At 38.7% G+C, this 20,403-nt stretch overlaps 1 protein-coding gene across 1 annotated transcript in view; it reads left to right on the forward strand.

Moving 5' to 3' along the window:
- The window catches only part of pcbp4 (poly(rC) binding protein 4), an 85,059-nt gene extending 64,994 nt beyond the window's left edge, over positions 1-20,065 (forward strand). The window contains exons 11-14 of the mRNA XM_079242617.1: positions 1,179-1,234; positions 11,689-11,858; positions 18,741-19,191; positions 19,945-20,065. Coding sequence (XP_079098743.1) covers positions 1,179-1,234; positions 11,689-11,858; positions 18,741-19,170 — 656 coding nt within the window. The 3' untranslated portion in view covers positions 19,171-19,191; positions 19,945-20,065. The remainder of the gene's footprint in view (positions 1-1,178; positions 1,235-11,688; positions 11,859-18,740; positions 19,192-19,944) is intronic.
- Positions 20,066-20,403: the final 338 nt, after the last annotated feature.

Below are 20,403 nucleotides of genomic sequence, written 5' to 3' on the forward strand. Positions count from 1 at the left end.
GTGCCCCTATTGACCAAAATTCAAACAGTATCCCTTAAAGCTGATAAATGGAAGACATTTCAGTTCAGTTTGTGATATCTGGGACTATCTCCTGTTGTAAACCAGCTTCTACACAGCCAAGTGAATGAAAACATGGGAAATGTGAACGGATTAAAACAGTTGGGATTAAGAGCTTTCAAGAAAATGCTAGATTGTTTCTGCTCCTATAGGTATGCATTTTGGAGTTTCATACTGTTGGTAGGTATGTTGTGTAAACAAACCACAAACAGCTATTTTACACTATCATGACCCATAATCTTCATTGGAGCCCAGTCTATGTCATAATCATCAGCAAGATGACTCGGACATCCTGTTGGATGAAGCTAAAGCAATAGCTCAGGTTAAAATGAGCTCAACTCAGTGTTGTAGCTTACAGACAAGGACCCTAACCAACTAAAATACTTTCCAAACATTAACAAAGTAATCACTGCAAACTCTGACATTATTTTACTCAACTCCTTCTGATCCCAAAAAAAGGTTCACAAGACACATTTCTCTACACCTTTTAATGAAATCCTTGGATTGCTATCCTTTTTTATGATTTAGTGGAAAACTTTGAGAGACTTCCATTAGTTTCATTATCTACATGACTGAAACATCCAAAACCAACACAAATAATGGTTCACAGATGAACAAGACATTCACAACGGAGCCCGGTCTATAATGATCCGGTCGCTTCCTGTTGCACAGAACTAATGAGGCAGATGTGATTTCAAGCAAATACAAAACATTCTGGCCAGAGTTCCTTGAACTGGAGGTGGGATTATGAGTGACAAGCCAACATTTTAATATTTAAATTGCCTGATCCTGTAACTGTTTATACTGTAATAAGTCATTCATAGTCACGTGTTGTCCTGCAAGTTTAATCACCAACTGCTGCAGTTATGTCATATGTTTCTCACTGCTGCTGTTGTTACTCTTGTTTTTGGTGCTCCCAATGATTGTTTTGTTTTTCTGCAGAAGCTGTAGGATTTTAAGTTTGTCACATGAAGCTTGTTTCATGTAACTTAGCAATAACCGGAAGAAAGAATAACATTCAAACATGTTTGTGTGTGTGTGTGTGTGTGTGTGTGTGTGTGTCTGTGTTTTGAACTCATGTTTTCCGTAACTTGCAGTGATCCCTCTCTTTTCTCTGTCAGGAGGGGTGGAGGCCAATTCCCAGACCACATCTCAGGAGCTCCTCATTCCAAATGATGTAAGTAAAAATGCAAACTGAACAAATGATCAAACTGCAGTTGTTTTGATTTCTTTATGTTGGCTGCAAACATCAGATTGAAAAAGCTGCAAAGATTTTGATCTGTTGTTCTAAAAGCACCAGAGCTTCCCATGCAGAGAAAACCCTGAACACATCTCCCTGTGCTCATCCTTCTGAAGTGAACTCTGAACCATTTACTGTCACATCTGATGGGCGTGTTGACTGTAGTGAGGTCAAAGCTGAGACCTTTTGTTCTTTTGGCCACCACATATCTCTCCTGACTCACCCCCCGCCACCACCATCCATCCATCACAGACACTGATCCATCCGGTCTGAGCTCAGCTGTTTCATGTTTCATCACGTCTTCCTTCAGCTGATTCACAAACAGTCTGATTCATTAAACAACTCTGGCTAAGCAGTTTCAATGTTTCTGCAATGAGGCTTCGCGCTTAAAGCTGGGTGAGGTAATCTTGCCTAGAGACATTTTATTTTACTCTGGGTGAAGGGGTTCCTCATCCCGTTAGTAGTCAATACATTTTGTAATCATAAACAATAAGAAATATAGTTAGACGCCTCAGTTTACTGTAAATCTGTAAAAACTCTGATCAATCCCAACATTGGGACCAAAATGGAGTTGATCATTTCTTATATTTTGTAAGCTTCTTCTCCCGGCTCCCCTCCTCCCCCTCCCCTAGCACATATCTAGCCACACCCTGCATATAAATAGCGCATTAGGATGAAAATACAAAGTCGTGAAGAAGAAACTGGGAAGGTAAACGTGGCTGAGAAAATGCAGGAATGATTTCCTCAATCCAGATTGGTTTATTTGCCTCCAGCCGCTAAACAGCTGAGAAAGACAAAATCATTGATGGAAAAAGCTTCAAACTAGAAAAGCACTCGGAGAGTGTAAAACCTCCACCAAGGCTTTTAAAAAGTTCCTAGATCCAAACGGTGATCCGGATCGTCACCAAAATTAAATTAGTTCTTCCCTTTCACATTTTCAACAACTCCTGAAAATTTAATTAAAAAAATTATCTTGAAAACAAACGGATAAATGTCAGTAAAAACATAACTTCCTAGGCGGAGGTAAAAAAAACGCCTTAGATCATGCAAAGAGCAAAACTAGAGGGGGAGGATCCGAGACATGGTGCCACTTTCACATCTTGCTAGCTCCCCAACATTACCCCAGCTGGTTTAAATCTATTTTAAAATTAATTTAAAAACTTTCTCTCTCACTATTGTGACCTATAATCTAAGCATTTTAATTTAAAAGCACATATGTCAGGGGAAAAATATAAAATATACGAAAACACACATTTGGCTAGTTGCATAAATTTGGGCAACCTTGATTTGATCCTAGCATACACTCTTCTTGTTTTCACACCCATGGCTGCCTGCTGCGTGTCCGTGAACATGCCCCAGGACCATCACCAAGTATGAATGATACAAAAAACATTACTTCCCACATTTGACATTGCTTTGCATTGTGGGTAAATACCCTAGACTGTATATAAAAAGGTGGAGGGAATCTCTGTGATGTCACCCATAGGTTTCTGAAGAACTGAACTGAAGCTCAGTGGGTGGTTCCTACCACCTCCATCTTGGAGAATGTTCTGTCTTTACACTTTTTTTTTTTACTTTGAATTTTAGAAAAGCCCAAAAGGTAGTTAATTTATTGGCTGCCTTCTTTTATTTTGCTGTTTTTGCATATTGAAATCCGATTTGACTGGGAATGTCAAAATGCCTCTAAAATGTGCCCCTCAAGCTCACACCCAGCACTCACCCAGCATGTTGTGAATCCAATCAGAGTGCATAGCCTGAAGATGGCCCAATGCACACACCCGGCCAAATTAACCCCCCACATTCCACAGTCCCAAAAGATGAGTCAAAATGCTCCAAAATGCATTGGGCTCGCTGCTACAACAACGCCTTGTAGCCAGTATGAAAAAATCTAATTTGGTCCAAAGAGAATGGACAACACACTCACTGTGAATCAGTCATTTAATCCTTTAATTAAACTGCTAATAGGAGTTATGCCCTGGTTTTTCTGATGTTTTCAATGTATCTGGACCAATTTACTGATGCAAATCATTTCATTTAGTTCAAAGAGTCATCATCACTGTATTTTCCTTCCAAACTAAATGAACACTTTAAAATTCAGAAGCACTCAGTTATTTAAATCAGTCAGTGAGCACATCAAAGTTCAGGTTAAAAGCTTCCAGCAAAGTTAAATCAAAGACAGATGAAGTTGTTGATTCTTGATGTTTTCACTCTTAGACACGATGAGGTTCCTCTGAATGTGTGATGAATGTCTTAAGGATAAGCATCTGAGTCTCCCCACCAGTCAGTCAGGACCTTTATTTTATATCAGTCTGAATCTCAGGCATATCATCAGCATTGTGCTCAGATCCTATAAAGCCACAGCTGTTAAAATTCAGTTGATATGAAGAAGTCAGTCAAAAGTCAAGCACAGTTTAGAAAGTGTATGTTGATTTCACTGATCTGAACTACTGGGAGCACCTTACCCTGCTTCTGTACAATACTGTTGACTCTTATTTAGTGTCATTTGGTGGATCGGATGATTGTAGTCTGACAAAAACAAAACATATTCCCAATTTACCAATTTATTCATGTAGCAAACAGGCTTCAGTGTCATGTGGAAGAACCATATAAAGTCACAACACTGGCAACATCATATTTCCATCAGAAACAGCATCTTCAGCCTGGCAGGATGATCAACCTTTCTGTTGGTGCTGCCACCTTTCAGATATGCAATAAACAGCAGTTTCGAGGCTTCCTCTAATGTCTTTGTGTGGATTTAGCATGAAAAACACATCAAACACGCAGACTCATTTACTCGTTTACGTATGTGCACATTCCCCCAGACAGTATACAACAGAACCAGAAACACAATAGCACAAAGCAGAGAGAGGCTTAAGACCATGGGCATGCAAGTGTGTGTAATATATATGCGTGTGTGTGTGTGTGTGTGTGTGTGTCACTGAACAAGGCCAAGCAGAGCAGCTTAATGACATCCTATAGCTCACAGTTAGAGGTTTAAAAACAGCCCTCTCTCTCTTTCTCCTTCAATAAACCTTTTCAAATTACAAGGGCAGCAGGGAATCTCCCAAAAATAGCCCTAACCTCATCCTCTCCCCCCTCCGCCCGTCGGCTGCAGGCGGATTTTACCCAGTGGTACTTACATAAGAGAGCTACTCAGAGGGGGAACGTAGCATCCTGTGTAATAACCTCACATCTCCAGAGCAGTCGACCAAATGGAAAGAGCTTGTTTTTCCAATCAGGGCAGCAGTAATTTTTTCTGTTCAAACAGTTTTATTCAAATCGCAACTACAACAGTTGATTTATTTAATTAGATGAGCAGCAAAGTTAACAGCAAACTAATTTAATTGTCATTTAACTATCTAATTAGGAGGCAGCAGTAATCCATATGTTGTATCGGACCATTAATACGGCCTCAAGATAATCTTCTTGTGTTCTGATTAATCTAAGTCCAATGTCTGGTCACAGGTAAAGAAAGAAATTGTAAATGAAAGAGACCAAATTAGTTTCCTCCTTGATGTGGTTCTTTAAGCATTTGACCGGTGGGAGCTTAGAGTAGAACTGTTGTTTCCTCTAACCAAATCTGTTTGTATAGCACAGTTAATAAAACAACCAAATGTGACCAAGTACTTAACAATTTTCAGAAGCAAAGGCAATAATATGATAAGATATTTACCATAAACAACAACAATAACAGCAAAGGAGCGAGGAGATTTAGTTTTCTCATCACAATGTGACAGGGTGACTTTCATTTGGAGTTTTATGGGCACTTCCAGAGCAAGGTTATTTTTCCTTTAATCTAGTTTGATTTAAGATTACCAAAGAAAAACTTGTTAACATGCCTTATATAGAGAACATCAGGACTACATGTTTGCACAGCTTGGGTGGAAGACTTTCGTCATTCATTTGAGTTTGCATCAGCTGTTCCCGCCAGCAAGTGACTGTAGATGGCACATTCTTGACGAGTTTGTCCATATTTTTGTCTCTGTAGGTCTCAGAGAATCATTTTCCAAACTTTCCAACAGGGAAACCAGTAGGTACAAAAAGCAAACTACTTAAATGTCAGTAGTTGTTGTAGCAATCACTAACTAGGACTACCAGTTACTACCTTGGACTCAATTAGCCTAGGCAGTAACTTATATAATAGTAAATTTATTTGACATTTTGGAATAAATTAAGTTTTATTCTTTTTTAATGTAGCTCCCCATAAAACAAGACAAGATATTAGCATTAGTAGCAACCCACTGGACTAGATGCTTTCTTGGCTTGCCATTATGTCAAAGCTAAAAAGCCTGTTCACTGCTGTGATAGGAAAACATGTCAGACCTAGCTAGATAAGGTTGTGATTTATTTCATCTTATCTACGTAGTGATGATGCAGTAGGTTATAACCCACAATGGATCTGGTTGTTACTGCTGAATACTTTGAATACTATGAAGTCTTGTGTCTCATGTAAACTGAAGCTAACCTAGCTTACCTTGGCACATAAATAATAGCAGTAGATATGCTAATGGCTAATGTTGTTATTCACAGCAGAGGTTTTCCTAAATTGAATGAGTCACCTTCTTATTTTATACACAGAATACTCAGTTGTCAGCATTGTTAGCCAAATCAGTAGTTAGCATCTAGCTATGCTAGTCAGCCCTTCCCATCGGACAGCCTAGTTCAGGTGTAGAAGATGTACATTTATCCTCCTTTGAACATCATATCTGTTTCATCCATTTGTGGTTGGGCACACTGTGACAGGTCATCACTAGCACAGACAAACACAAAGCAATAATTAATAAAAAATGTACAGCTGTTCCTTCGTAGATTTTTTTTTCTCCACAGAGATGACTCAGTCCCTGAACTTTGTAAAGTTCACCATGTGATAAATCTATTTTTAGTCATAACCACCTTTTGGAGCACCGTTTTAAAAAGTCTCATCATACTTTTTTTTTTCAGTGGTCAGGTTGACTAACATTACAGAGTTCCCAGTCCTTTGATTACAGTCAGCATATTGTCCTGGGTTACTAACAAGCACTGACACATGAAGGTTAACCTGAGTAGACACAGGTACAGCTGGAGTTATGTGCTTCTGGCCGAACTGCCAGTGTGACGGCGCCTCTGCTGGTTATAACTCACAGGGGACAGCTTGTGATTCAACGAGGTCAAGCAGCGGCCAGAAGTGGATTTCACATAAATGGTCGTGACCTGGCTGTTGTCAGCTGGCACTTTGTCTCCCAGAATGTCATTATAGCCACACACATGCTTACATTATCACAGCCCCTTCTAAGAATAGCTCTCTGCGGCTTGTTGGTCAGATGACTGCTGGTGCATGGCGACGAAGAAAGAGGAGAAAAAACTAAAGATGATAACAGGAGGTAAGATACTGGGACAATGAGGACAACGGACTGAAGAATGGGGGGAAAAGAGGGACAGAAGATCCTTGTATAGACATACTGTAAAAGTGAAAAAACCTCTTGTACTTTTGTGCTAATGCAACGTAGAAGTTTGATTGAAAAAAGACAAAAAGCAATGATGTTCTGAGAGAGTTCTCTTCTCTCTGTGACAATGAAAATCATCATGGCTTTTAATGTTGACTTATAAGCATATAAAAATTGTAGCAATTTTGATGATTTCAAGATGCTTGACCCGATACCAGGTCCACCTGATGTATGCACCAGTTCATGTTTATAAAATGTCACTGAAGTGACTCCAAAGGAATTTAGTCAAGAAAGTATTTATTTTATAACAATTTCAAAATACATATGCAACAATTACTTTGTCAACATGAGCAAGACCTGAAACAAAACAAAAACATCATGTGATTTGTTTGCTTCTCAACATAGTAGGTGCCATGTAACACTAGAAAAGCCACACTGTCAGATGATACCAAGGATAATCTTATCTGGACTGACAACCTCACTTCAGTCTAAAAAAACAAAAACAAAGCCAACCCTCACATTCCATACCCAGCGCATCATTTTGCATATTTATCACAAAGTAACTCGCCAAATCCTGAAAATATTCTTACCAAAAGTGATATTTTTTATTTGCTTACCATTTTGTGGTTATTTTCAGTCTGTCCACTCTATTTTTCAGCCAAAAATTCCCAGTGTCTGTGAATTTTCACTACATATAGTAGTGAAACTGCATCATGCGAGGCCATCTTGTAATTTCTCACAGCCGTTGGGAGTTTAAAGATTGTTGACATTCTAAATCTCACAAGCTTTTGAAGGATAACTTACACCTGAATGACACATCATCCACTGAGTATATATCTTTGTGCATAAACGCAGAAGCATCACTGTTATATGACAGCTTTGGTGATGCAGCTAGAGATTACTGGCGACCTGTTCAGGGTATACCTGCCTCTTGCCTGATGATTGCTGGGATAGACTCTAGCTTTCTGCAACTATGAATTTGACTAAGTGGTTAAGAAAATAGATGGTTGGATGAATGGATGGATGGATTTTGAAATTTTACTCATTAAAAACAAAGGCTGAAAATAATCAGCATGTCCAGGAGACCTAAAAAAAAACCAAAAAAAAACTAATGATGCATTACATCCATATAGCATTTCACCATTTAACATGTCCTTCACAAGACCTGTATTTTTCTGCCTCCTTTGTGAAATGGTCAACCAGTCAAGGCAAATGACTGCCCTCCCTAAGCCGGGTTCTGCCTTCCTGTTAAAATGGAGTTCTTTCCTTTCCACTGTTGCTTTATTCATGTTCAGGATGAGGGATTGGATCAAATTCAAGATTCAATGCAGTTTGTTGGTTTTGAACCATTGAACCAGTGGCCTTCTTGCTGTGAGGCCACAGTGCTAACCACTGTGCCATCGTGCAGCCCGAGTTTATGTATCTGTTAAGTGCCCTCAGATTATACTGTTGTGAGGTGACCCTAATTAAATTAAATTAAATGTAATTAAATGTAATTAAATTTAATTTAATTAAATTTATCCTAATTACAAGTATCCTCATAACTTTAAGAGCTGTATGTATAATATTGGACTCAAAAGGAAACTAAAACATGTGAGAAAATTATTGAAGAGGTTGCTGTGTGAGAGAAAATTCCACTGGAACAGACTAGAAAATATAAAAAAAATATATAAGTGGTTATCTCCTCCTGAAAGAAAATCATATAGGTTTCAGGAAAAACCAGAGGAAAGCAGCCCAATACATCTAAGAATGAGTCAAGTAATGTTTTATGAGATGGGATTGTGTAAAGGTCGGAGTTTAAACAGTTAAACTGGGTTGTTTTCCAGATATATCTCAGGAAGCCATCAATTGATTTTGATGATGGACAACTCTATCAGTGGTTAGAGTCAGAAGATCTGAGGGATAACATCCAAACTCACAATAGAAACACCATGAGGATACAGAAAGAAGGTAGTTTTTCATAGGAGGAGTGAAAATGTCACCATAAAACCCCCTTCAGGCCCTGTGATGGACTGGTGACCTGTCCAGGGCTTACCCTGCCTTAAGTCCAATGATTGATGGGATAAACTCCAGCTTCCCTGCAACCCCTAATTGAAACAAGCGGTTTAGAAAATGGATGGATGGAAAGTCCCCTTCATGTTCATGCAAACTACCAGGACCTTCATGATTCATGTCAAACACAGGCAGCGTTGGCTGCTTACTCCCAGAATTGTGGTTCCACTAATGGAGTACAGTCTGGCTTCAAAGATATATTGCTTTGGCAACTAGTCTGATATAAGTAATTACTGAATCTACAGTTATGATTGTAGTCTGGAATAATATACATAATTCACATATCAAGAATCTTAGCTTTCCAATGGTGTATAAAGAACATCAAAAAGAAGAAAACTGCTTCTGTCCTTCTCTAATTAATTCATGCGCAGTCATCCTCAAAATCTTTCTCTAAGGACACTGATTTCCAAACTAACATCTTTTTCCTAAAGAAATTTTGGTGGTTGTTTTTTCATTCTTTCCAAGCAAGCAGGGAACTAAATAGAGTCAATTAGAAGTGGATAAAATGATTAAATATTAATGATGAAGTTATTTAGTCATTTAGACCCTCATGACTGATGATCTGTGCAAAATCAGTAAAATGCCTCACTATTGCTTAGTGAGATCATTTTTACTCTCTGACGTTGACAGAGATTATTCCTTATTCAAGTCCTATAAACATACAAAATCTCTAATAATCCTAGTTTTTTAAAAGGGAAAAAAGATTAGTGTCAGAAAATCTTAATTTTTGTTCTTTGAAGGAAATGCTTTTACTTCCTGTTTGGTTTGAAAAGTGAAACAGAAAGAACACTGTTGCCATGGATACAGTGCAGTGGTGTGAGTACAGGGTACAATCAGTTTATTCATTCAAACTGTTGTTGTTTTGTTATATAGAAAACAACATGGCTGTATTTGTTACTAAAAATCACTTGTTGTTGGCATAGCAACAGCTGGATCTAATGTTTGAAGCTGAAAGGAAGGGGAATAATGAGGGTGTTGTGGAGCATAAAGGTACAGCAAGTCAGATCATGTGAAGTCGGCTGAATTTGACTGATTAATTTAGAATTCAATAGAGTAATACATTGGCAAAAATGCAATGGAATATTTGTTTGTTAAGTATCTTGAAATGCAACCTTAATGTTCAGAAGATGAAATACGGGCTTGGAGACACAGGTTGAGACATATTTACCGTCTGAAGTGACCCAGAGGTGAACGCAATAAATATATTGGCTATTCATATGTCTGCTGCGATGTGTCTGACAGACAAAGCTTTATTGTGGCCAGTTTAGCTCACAGATACTAACTGGGATCATGTCAGGAAGACGAGGCAGAGTTCACCACCTGCTGCTGGTTCATACAGACAAATAAAAGCACGGCAGGACAAAGAGGATGAGAAATATATTCAAAGGGTTAGGGTTCAGATGGAGGCAGATCTCATTTCACCAGAAGATATTTTACATTTTTCGTAAGCTGGTGTCAGAAGGAAGCTAATTTAGTCATAGCTGCCTCTGTTGTTTGTATGTTGAGACAATTAAACTAGTTCTCTTGTTTTGGCTACAGACCAGTAAAATAATCAGATAAATGTAAAAATATGCAGGTAAATCTTAACATGAATTGACATATAAACTTGCCTTGTCAGTACTGAGTTGGGCCTTTTTTTTCCTTCAGAACTTCCTTAATTCTTGGTGTCATAGATTCATTAAGGTGCTGGAAACATGCCTCGGAGATTTTGCTCCATGTTTTCATGATAACATCAGTGTTCCTGCAGATTAGTCAGCTGCACATCCATAAGGAGAATCTCCAGTTCCACCTCATCCCAGAGTTGCTCTGTTGGATTGAGATCTGGTGACTGTGGAGGCCGTGGGTATACAGTGAACTTATTGTCATGTTGAAGAAAGTAGTTGAGATGTTTTGAGCTTTATGACATGGTACATTATCCTGCTGGATAAGCCACCCTTCCTTTGGGCCTAAGAATGAGGCTCTCCTCAAGCAGAAGAATTTAAAGGTTCAGCGTGTAAAAATTACCGACATCTAGTGGTAAAGATGGGCATAGAAACGAACCAAGCACAGTTGTAAATGGACAGTCAGGGAGTTTTTCCAGACATGAAGAGTTTTCAGCTGTGAGTTGATCCAGAAGCCTCAGATGCCATGATGGTTGCATGACAGGTAGTTACTTCAACGTTAGGCCCATCAGGGGTCGTCAGGATTAGGCTGTAAAAGCAGTGCCAAGCTGGACAAGTTCATTAACGTGACAAGTACAAGGATGGAAATTAAAATACACTGTGGGTTCTGACTTAATTGTTTTTATCTCTATCACTTCCTATTGTTTTCTTTTGACCTATATATATTGCAATTTAATTATAATTGACACTACAATTTTATTGTTCTTAGGTCTGCTTGTGCAATGAGAAAAGAAAGCTTTCTAATTTGATCTTATATGTATGGTGAGTGTCTGAAAGACAATTATAAATGTATGCAATGTATTATTGATTATTAATCCATTCATTCATTATCCTAACCGCTTAAGCCGATCAAGGGTCACGGGGAAGCTGGAGCCTATCCCAGCAGTCTTTGTGCGAAAGGCAGGGTACACCCTTGACAGCTCGCGAGTCCATCACAGGGCCACACAGACACGCTCACACTCACTCCTATGGACAATTTGGAGTACCCAATTAACCTAACATGCATGTCTTTGGACGGTGGGAGGAAGCCGGAGTATCCGGAAAGAACCCACGCATACACGGGGAGAACATGCAAACTCCACACAGAGAGGCCACTGTTTACACCTGTTTAAATAAATTAAATCAGGACTAATAGGTTAATTAAAACTGTTGCACAAACATGAAATCAAAATATGCTGTTGCGCCGTCATGATGCACTGCACACCTCAACTTCATCTTAATCAATTCCACATCTTCTGCCTCCTCTTTTTCACAGCTGATTGGCTCAATCATCGGTCGCCAGGGAACAAAGATAAATGAGATCCGGCAGGTATCGGGAGCCCAGATCAAGATCGGCAGTCAGATCGACAGCACCAGCGACCGACACGTCACCATCACCGGCACACCGATAGCCATCAACCTGGCTCAGTATTTAATCACTTCATGGTAAGCATCCACAGGAGTGGCAAAAACCTGCTTCCATGCAAAGATTTTCCCTGCAGACGACTCGGTCTACGGTTACAGCTGAATGGTACAATCTTCATTTAAAACAAGAAAGCAACAAAATTTTGCTGCACAAGTGGTAAGTTTGTGTGATTATTCTTATTTATGCATAATTTTAATTCATACAAACTGAAGCAGTTGTGGTCCAGAGTTAGTCAGTCCAATCAATATCTCATTTAGAGGTCATAACAGCTCCAATCGTCTAATGAGCCTCATTCAGTTTGTTCATTTATTAGTATCTGTTGTAAATCTTTGTTTTTTTGTTAGCTGGGCTTCTGTTGTGAAGGTTAACTCTTTCATCCACTGCCACAAGCAGGCTCAAGCAGCTGGGATGTGCTCAAGTTTTGGTTCTGGTTAAAACAGGGGTCTTTGAAATCTGGATCTAGTTAATGAAAAGATGCAGTGAAGACTCAAACAGCAGAGGTCAGAGTTGTCTTTTGGATAACAGTAAAGCAGCGATGCTATCATTAACATCTATAGCTATAGATGGGCAGATGTTATATTTAACCCTTTCATGCATAGTGACCATAGTGTGAACGCCTATTTACAAGCTTTTTCTTGCATATTCATGAATGAGGTTGGTATTTTTGTAAATAAACCACTTCAGTGTATGTTAGCCAGTCATCAAATACGTTTCCACTCACTAGAGAATAACAATATATATGATATGTTTGAACAAAATGTTATTACGCAAGTTTGCCTTCGTGATAAATAGGAAAAGAAAATGATACAGCTATATCTTATAGAAGATTTACATAATATAATTTTTTTTTCAAATATTTTATAGAATACATTAAAATAAATCATAAATTATGATAAATTCTAAATTTCACTAATAAACAAAAAAAGTATCATTCCATATGTCTGTAGGGGTAAAATATTGTATTTAAAAAATGTTGCATTGTTTTGTTTTTTTTTGTTTGTTTTTTTGTTTTCTGGTTTTTTTTTTTTTTTTTTTATTAATTCATGCATGAAAGGTTTAGAGTCACTTAAAGCGATCATGTTCCAGAGCTGCTGCATGTTTTAGCTATTTAAAAGAACATTAATCACAGCGCAAGAGATGATGTATGCATGCAGCAAACCATCCTCTGGGTCCTCCTTTTAGAGCGAGCAGGTGTGTGTTGATGCAAGTTGTAGCTTCTTTATCTTTTCCGCTAATCCGCATGCTCTTTTCCACTCGCTCTTCTATAATGTGGACATGTCTACATTATCACAAATTGTGGAACCACATGTGCTATCAATAATATATAAGAATTTCCATAGGCTTTGTATCATTTCCTGCCTTCTATATGCCTTTGCCACCCATTTTCACCTTTTTCCAGACATAGAATTGACTATTGAGAATGAGTCTGCAGGTAAAATCGAGGATCTGAAACAATCACCCCAATGAGTACTACCAAACAACTTCAATTAATGAATTGTTATGAGGTGGCTGTAGCTCTTGAGTTTGACCATTCTTCTCAGTCTACATGTTGAGGTATCCTTGGAAAAGATTAAATCAAATGAGTTTGAGGAATATGGATATAGATAATAAGAATAAACACAGAGCACCACCAAAAGAAGTGCCATAGTTGCAAGCAGGGCAGCGCTAGCTGTATGTAAAATATCAGTTTTCAGATAGGTAAAATATTTGGTCCGTATTCAGTTCTTTCCAAACACACTGACTTGTGTTTGTTTCACTAGTTTTTCAGATATGAATTCAAATGTAAATCCATCTAAAGAGCTGAAAATGTACTAAATGAGTTCAAAATCAATTCTATATTAAATTTGGGAGCCTATGGAGAGAGGCAAGAGTGGGGGGGGGGGGGGGGGGGGTAATTATTCTGTTTTTGGTACCAGTTAAAAGGCCGGCATCTGTGCTCTGAGCCAGCTGCAGATAAGATAAAAGACAGACTGAAACCAACATGCAGGCAATTACAGTAATCCATCCTTGAAGTGATCAGGACTGTAATATCTGCAGGTCATTAGTGAAAAGGAATTATTTTAGTTTTGCAATATTTTCTCAGTGAAAAATCAGCTTTTTATCACTGAAATTATCTGCTTATCAAGTTTTAGTTTGCAGTTAAAAATGACCCCATATTCCTGGCTTGTTTTGTTGAGATGAATTAAAATGGCCCAAAGAGGTTTTTTTTAAATCTAATGAGGAACTGAGAAGGCTGAAAGAAAAACAACCTCTGACTTACTGTGAAATGAAAACAGCTATTAGTCATCCAGCATTTTATAAAAGCAAATTTGGAGCAATATGATTGGTGAGTGTTATTCTAAATATAAGAGCAGGTAGATTAATGAATCATTTGCAAAATAATCAGTCATTACAATCAGATTCATTATGAGTATCCGTCTCAGATATCAATGTAATCTATAAGTCAGGTAACAGTCTGAATTCCTAAGTTCACCTCACCAATTCATGGAGGGAGCTTTAATGGTCATACTTACTAATTAAAAATATTGCAAATTTAGATCAAGTTAAATATGATGATGTAGAATCAGTTCATGAAATATTCTTATATATATGTATGTATACATAAACATAAAAAAGCCTACTAGAAAGATTTCCAGCATTAAATGTCATTCGGCTAAGAAGGGAAGAGAAGATAGTGATAGACACTCCAGTGGAGTGGAAACCTTCCCAGTTCATCAGTCTCGTCTGTATCTTTGTCAAGTGTCATTCTGAAAATGTCCACTGGCTAAAATACTGTAATTCTGTGTGACAATGCCACTCACATGAAGAAGGTGAATGAAGAAGTGGGAATCTTCAGCTCAGGTTTTGCTCTGACACTGCAGCTTGTTCATCATGATGGGCTAAATACACAGCACAGCGTTAGCGATACCCTCACTTATATACGTAAACCTGTGGAGCATTTTGAACACTTGCAACTAGCACAGTCTCATTTGTAGGATCTTTAAACTAGACTGGATTGTGTAGCAAATCAGTTACACTGAGACATTGTAACCAGTTTCAACAGCAGCTTCTATGATTAGAAGTACTCTTCAGTAGAAACGATTGCTGTGTGTTAATACTGCAGACCACAACCTGTCAGGATTGCTGTCAGACTATCTAGTGTTTCAGATTATTCACATACATGCTGCTTCTCTTTTAAAACATTCTCTTTGGCCTTAAATATAAAAATTTGTTCTTACTACCAAGTTATAACTATTTTGTTTCATTAAGATTATGAAGCAGCTACAAACATTGTCTTTGATTTACTCTCGAAATTTTTTTTCTAATAATTTTGAAAACATTTAAAGTAGTTTATCAGGTGCCCTGTAAATAAGAAAGTATGTGTGATTTACCACAACCTGATAAAACCTTACACACAAATAACAGCAGTGATGGGGATAATCACAATATTGTTCAGATAAACAGATTAGGTTGCGTGCTATGCAGGTGTCACTTTTGCTGCTCTTTCATTCAAACTTGGCATCTTCATGGCCGAGTGTCTTTATTATGTCTTCTCTGCTTCCGAAAGCAAGTAGCTAGCTGCTAAAGCAGATTCTGACCTAAAGTCTGTCCTGAAGCGGCCGTGGTCCGGCTTCAGCTCCTGGCTTAAACAATGAAACTCCCCAAGTTCTCCTCCCTTGTCTGAAAAATGATGAACCCAGTACCTTTTTTATCTTTTCCTTTGCAGCGTCAGCACACACATTGTTGGGGCTACATGTGGAATCCACCTTGCGAGTTTGTTTTAGAATTGCCATTATTAACTCAAAATTTCGCATCACACTTGGTGTGCATGGACAGAAACTCATCTGAATTATTCACAGTTTTGTGTCCTTTTTTTCACAGTGGTCCCAGTTTAAAAAGGCCTTAACCCTGTAAGGGGTCAACTGGTGTGCTGTCTAAACTGCATAACCAATTTGAATTATGTAGCAGGACTGGATCAAAGGAAGAAGTGAAGCCCTCCATTGACTTTCTTTCCAATTTATCTATGAATTGTTTTTCTTTGGAAACAATTACAACAAATTGGTTTCAACTGGACTTTATCTCTTGAAGTGCATTGAGAGGACTTTGTTGTGAAGTGGTGCTATACAAATGAAGCTTCAATAAGGTCGCAGTTGTCACAAAAATCTTGAAACGATTACAACCTCAGTGCTCACAGTGTTCATTGCTTTTTTCATGTTCTGTTACACTTTTCCAAAAAGCTTCACCATACAAGTCAACTCCCTTTGTGAAGCCAGTGGAGGCTTGTTATAAAAAATGCAACACCTGATTTTTCCACTCAAGTACAGTACTTCAGTAGACGATTACATATTTTATCACAGGTTAAGTTAAGCATCATCACAGCACAAGAGTACTCCTCTTTGCAGCTGCAGCATCTATTATATGAGAAATACTCAATGATAAAATGAATGAAGTACTGCATCCATAGCAGAGGACAAGTTAGCATCTCTTCACCATTTTATCAGCAATGTAACAGATGTGAATCTCACCACCGGGCTGCTTTAATACAAGCTTTCACCTGCATTAATATGCACACTCACATCTGAAATATAATTTTTCCACTAACTGGTCCTGTTGCTGACAGCAGGGGAAGCAGGTTGACACACCAATGTTGACCTCATTGAGTCTGAAATGTCAGGTCAGTCGAGGTCACAGTCGCAGCATCACAACATTTTCATATTTTTCCATTATATTTGTTTAATCAGTCTCAGACAGATGAGACTATCTGTCAGAGCTTCGTGCATCTCCATCATCTCCTGACCTGGTCGTCCATCAGCTGACATCAGATCAGCATTTCTGGGTATTTTGTCTGTTAGTGAGAAGAGCAAGAAGGGAATTCTTTTGAGACCACATCGATGAATTTAACTCAATTGTTTTCTGGTTCACGATGGTTTGATCTTTACCAACTAGTTTGTATTTCTTTTCACTCCTATTGTCCTGCGTACATCATGGAAGGCTGGAAAAATTCATTCATTCATTTCCTATACCACTTTATCCAATTTAGGTATGTTTATGTTCCTAAAGCTGGAGCCTGTCTAGCTTTAGGATTTTAGGATTTAGCCTCCCAGCTTTAGCGTTCGTTGGGTTGGGTTGCTTAGCATCAGGGAGCCTTCTTGCTGACTTACTTAACCTTCTTTAGCCGTGGTAATTTAGCCTTTATTAGGCAGGGTATCTTAGTCTTCATTCAGCGAGATGACTCAGCATCTATGGGGCTGGTTCCTTTCATCCAGGTGAGTGAGCTAAGTGCATCGGGTAGCTAGCTTAGTCTTTGTCAGGCTAAGCCATTTTCTGACTCAAGTCTTGCTAGTAGACCCAAGACTTCATTTCCAAAGAATGTGTCATAGCAATGCACTGTAGTTTCCTTAGGAATACACAAATTCTTGACTTTGAGTTCAGATCTAGACCTTTCAAGTCAAGATGAGTCATTTGTGGTGTTGTTGCTGTGTGTTTTATGGGCTCTTTTACTATTTGTGAATTCCAGTCTACGTCATCTTCATCAGAAGATTTGTGAAGCTAAAGTATTGGCTCAAGTACAAATTAGCTCAACTTGTGAGTTGTTGCTTAGTTACATCAATCGTGACACATAAAACCATAAAGTAGCGATGACTTTTATCACCCTGAGAGCTTTGAATTAGCCCCAAAACGTCGTCTAACAGAAAAAGGACCACAAAGAAGAAAAAAGATTTACAAACCTTAAACCAAGCCACCACTGCAAGCTGCCAACCAAAGCTTCACAAGTCACTTTGTTATATATATAGCTTTTTGTAAAGTTTTAGCTCAGCCTCTTTTTTATGGCTTAATCAGAAATCCTAAAACAACCTTCACTATTTTCACTTCCTTTTTTTTTATGCCTGTTAACCATTTTATAATGGAAAGATAAACTTTCCCAGTTGTTGTCTCTACATTTCTTATTGTCCAAAATATTCTAAACATGGAAATGATTAAATAACACAAAAGGGCACTGTTCAGAACAGTTGTCAGTGATTGCTGTCCTATAAATCTAGCCTATGAATCTGATCAAAGTTTACACCAACTGATCGAAGCTGTCAATGAGTCAATGAACCAATCTTAAATATTCATTCATATGCCCACAGTGGTGACTCAAAGTTTATGAAGTCTTTAAATATATTTTTCTATATCTACAGTATAAGAAAAATAGGACTAAAGGAATAATCATATGATAACTGAAGTCCTGAAAGTGGGTTCGAGAAAGCAAATGAGACAAAAATTCCCCATGTTAATCCCCTGTTGTTCATCTGAGGTTGTGTTTCTGTCATTTAACAACCGAGGATGTTTCCACGATGATTGCTTTGAGATTTTCAGGCTGTAGTTGATGATTTCTCAATATATTTAACTCTCTATTGAGTGAAACCAATGTTTTTTGTTCTTAATTCGTTCAAATTGCAGTATGATGACGAACTTGCAGCAGAGACGCTGACGTGGACGCGGAGGAATGTTCTCTGAGTAACTTCGTCCTTTTCCTGTTTTCTGCATCAGCATCATCTCAGCTTCATGCTAATGTGTCTATAATGGTTTTGTTTCCTCCTCCCTAAGCCCCCTCCCAAGCCATCACCCCAACTTATACAGCACACCCCCCATCCGTACAGCGAACTCCCCTACAATAATCTGTTGCAACCTCCAGCAAAACACACCTGTCTTATGATTTTGGTTTGTCAATTTTTTCATTTTTACTCTCCAAAAGATCCTGTTTGTTTTCTGTTCGGGTTTTACTTCATTTTTAGTTTTTATTCTTGATTTTTTTTTAACATGTCTTTTATTTAACCCTCTAACCCTTCTTCATCCAAAATTCCCTCCCCTGACCCCTCTCCCTCCTCCCTCCACCCTCCGTCCCCTTCCCTGTCCTCCTCCACCCTCCCTCCCTCCAGTTTAGAGACCGCCAAATCCACCGCCCAGTCCTCCTCCATGCCGTCTCCCGTTGACCTGACCATGAGCTTCACCCAGCCCGCCCCCCCTGCCTCCGCCTCGTCCTCCTCCTCCTCCCCCCTGGCAGCGATGGGCGCCGCACTGCCCCACGCTCCAATCCTGGGCGCCCCCTATGCCCTCCCCCTCTCCAGCCTCCTGGGAGTGAAATCCATCCCCTACCTGGCACTGTCCACCCCTCCTGCCTCAGCAGCAGCAGCGGCCGCCGCAGCCGCCATTGGGGCGCCGGTGTTACCAAGCTCGGTGCCGACAGCGGCGACAGCGGTTCCCGTTTCAGCTCAAGCGGCCGCCGCTCTGGCGTCCTACACGGCCAAGATCTCATCCTCCACCAACGGGATGAAGAAGCCAGAGAGACAAAAGTTTGCACCGTACTAACAAAGGAAATGCGTTTCTAAGGTAACGCTGGTATTCTTTCATTTTTCTATTTACATTTCCTGTTATACTTTACCATTTTTTATTTCTTTTTTTCCTTTGTATTTTCTTTTTAAATTTCTTGATGCAACACACGTACCTTACTCCGCTGCTCATCCCTTGAATGCATTTTCTAGACAAATGTGGCTCCGTTTATAAAGAAATAAACAGGCTTGATAAGATTTATGCTATATTCTTCCAAATGGAAACATGCAATTCTTTAATTCTTTGGAGCCAAATCATCAAAAATGAGTTACATTCCAATCAGAGTTGGTACAAAAGTAATAAGAGTTGGAAATGTGGCATTTAGCTGATGACCACTAAACCTTCTCTGGCTGAGAATGAACATCACCATGTTTGTTGCTGTCATCGTTATTTACTGAACTTTCTCTGTCCATTTATACCAAACAACATCTCCAGAAACACAGCTGTTCTGCTACATGTTTAGTGGTGCAACTGTAACAAAGGTTCCCCCTTCAAACAATTTTAGCTGCACAAATTCATTTCATAATATAAAAAGAAACTAGTTTTCTGTTAGAAATAGGTTCACCACCCAGAACCATTCCAAACCCTTTAAAAGTTTAAGGGTCTGTTTTCTTTTATACCCAGTCAATGCATTTAAACGATCATCCATTTGTTTGGACTACACAAGTCTGAGCATCACATCATTTTTCATTAAGCTGACAACTTTAATCTAAATCCTGTTTTCTCTCTTTTTGTCCTGATATGTTTCTGCAGGGTTGCCAGATGTTTGTAGCGACTGATATTTGAGATTCTCTGGGCCACACAGCCTGTAAAAGCCATAGAGACTGTCAAGCTTTCCCTCTTTTCGTCTGTGTCCTGCTCCTAATCCTGTTGTATACTCGTATATTTATTAACTGTTCCTGAATATTCCCTCAGAGTTTATATCACTGGTCACTAACACGTAGCTGAACGACTCAGCTTTTGTATACAACGATGTCGACCTTGTAAATGACTGTCCTTCCTGCTTCTTGTCTGCTCGATTTCTTTTCTTTACTTTCAGTATTTTGTTTTTGTAAAACTTTATTTTTGAAAAAAAGACACAATGTTTTAATGTCTTTTTGTTATCTGTTTTCTTGTTCACAATAATAATTTAAAATGTGTTTAAATTATTTTTTAACTTATTAAGGAGCATTGCATCTGCAGTTATAGAAAAAAAAAAAGATTTTCAAGATG

The sequence above is a fragment of the Telmatherina bonti genome, assembly GCF_933228915.1.
Source record: "Telmatherina bonti genome assembly, chromosome: 6".
In the NCBI taxonomy this organism is placed as follows: Eukaryota; Metazoa; Chordata; class Actinopteri; order Atheriniformes; family Telmatherinidae; genus Telmatherina; species Telmatherina bonti.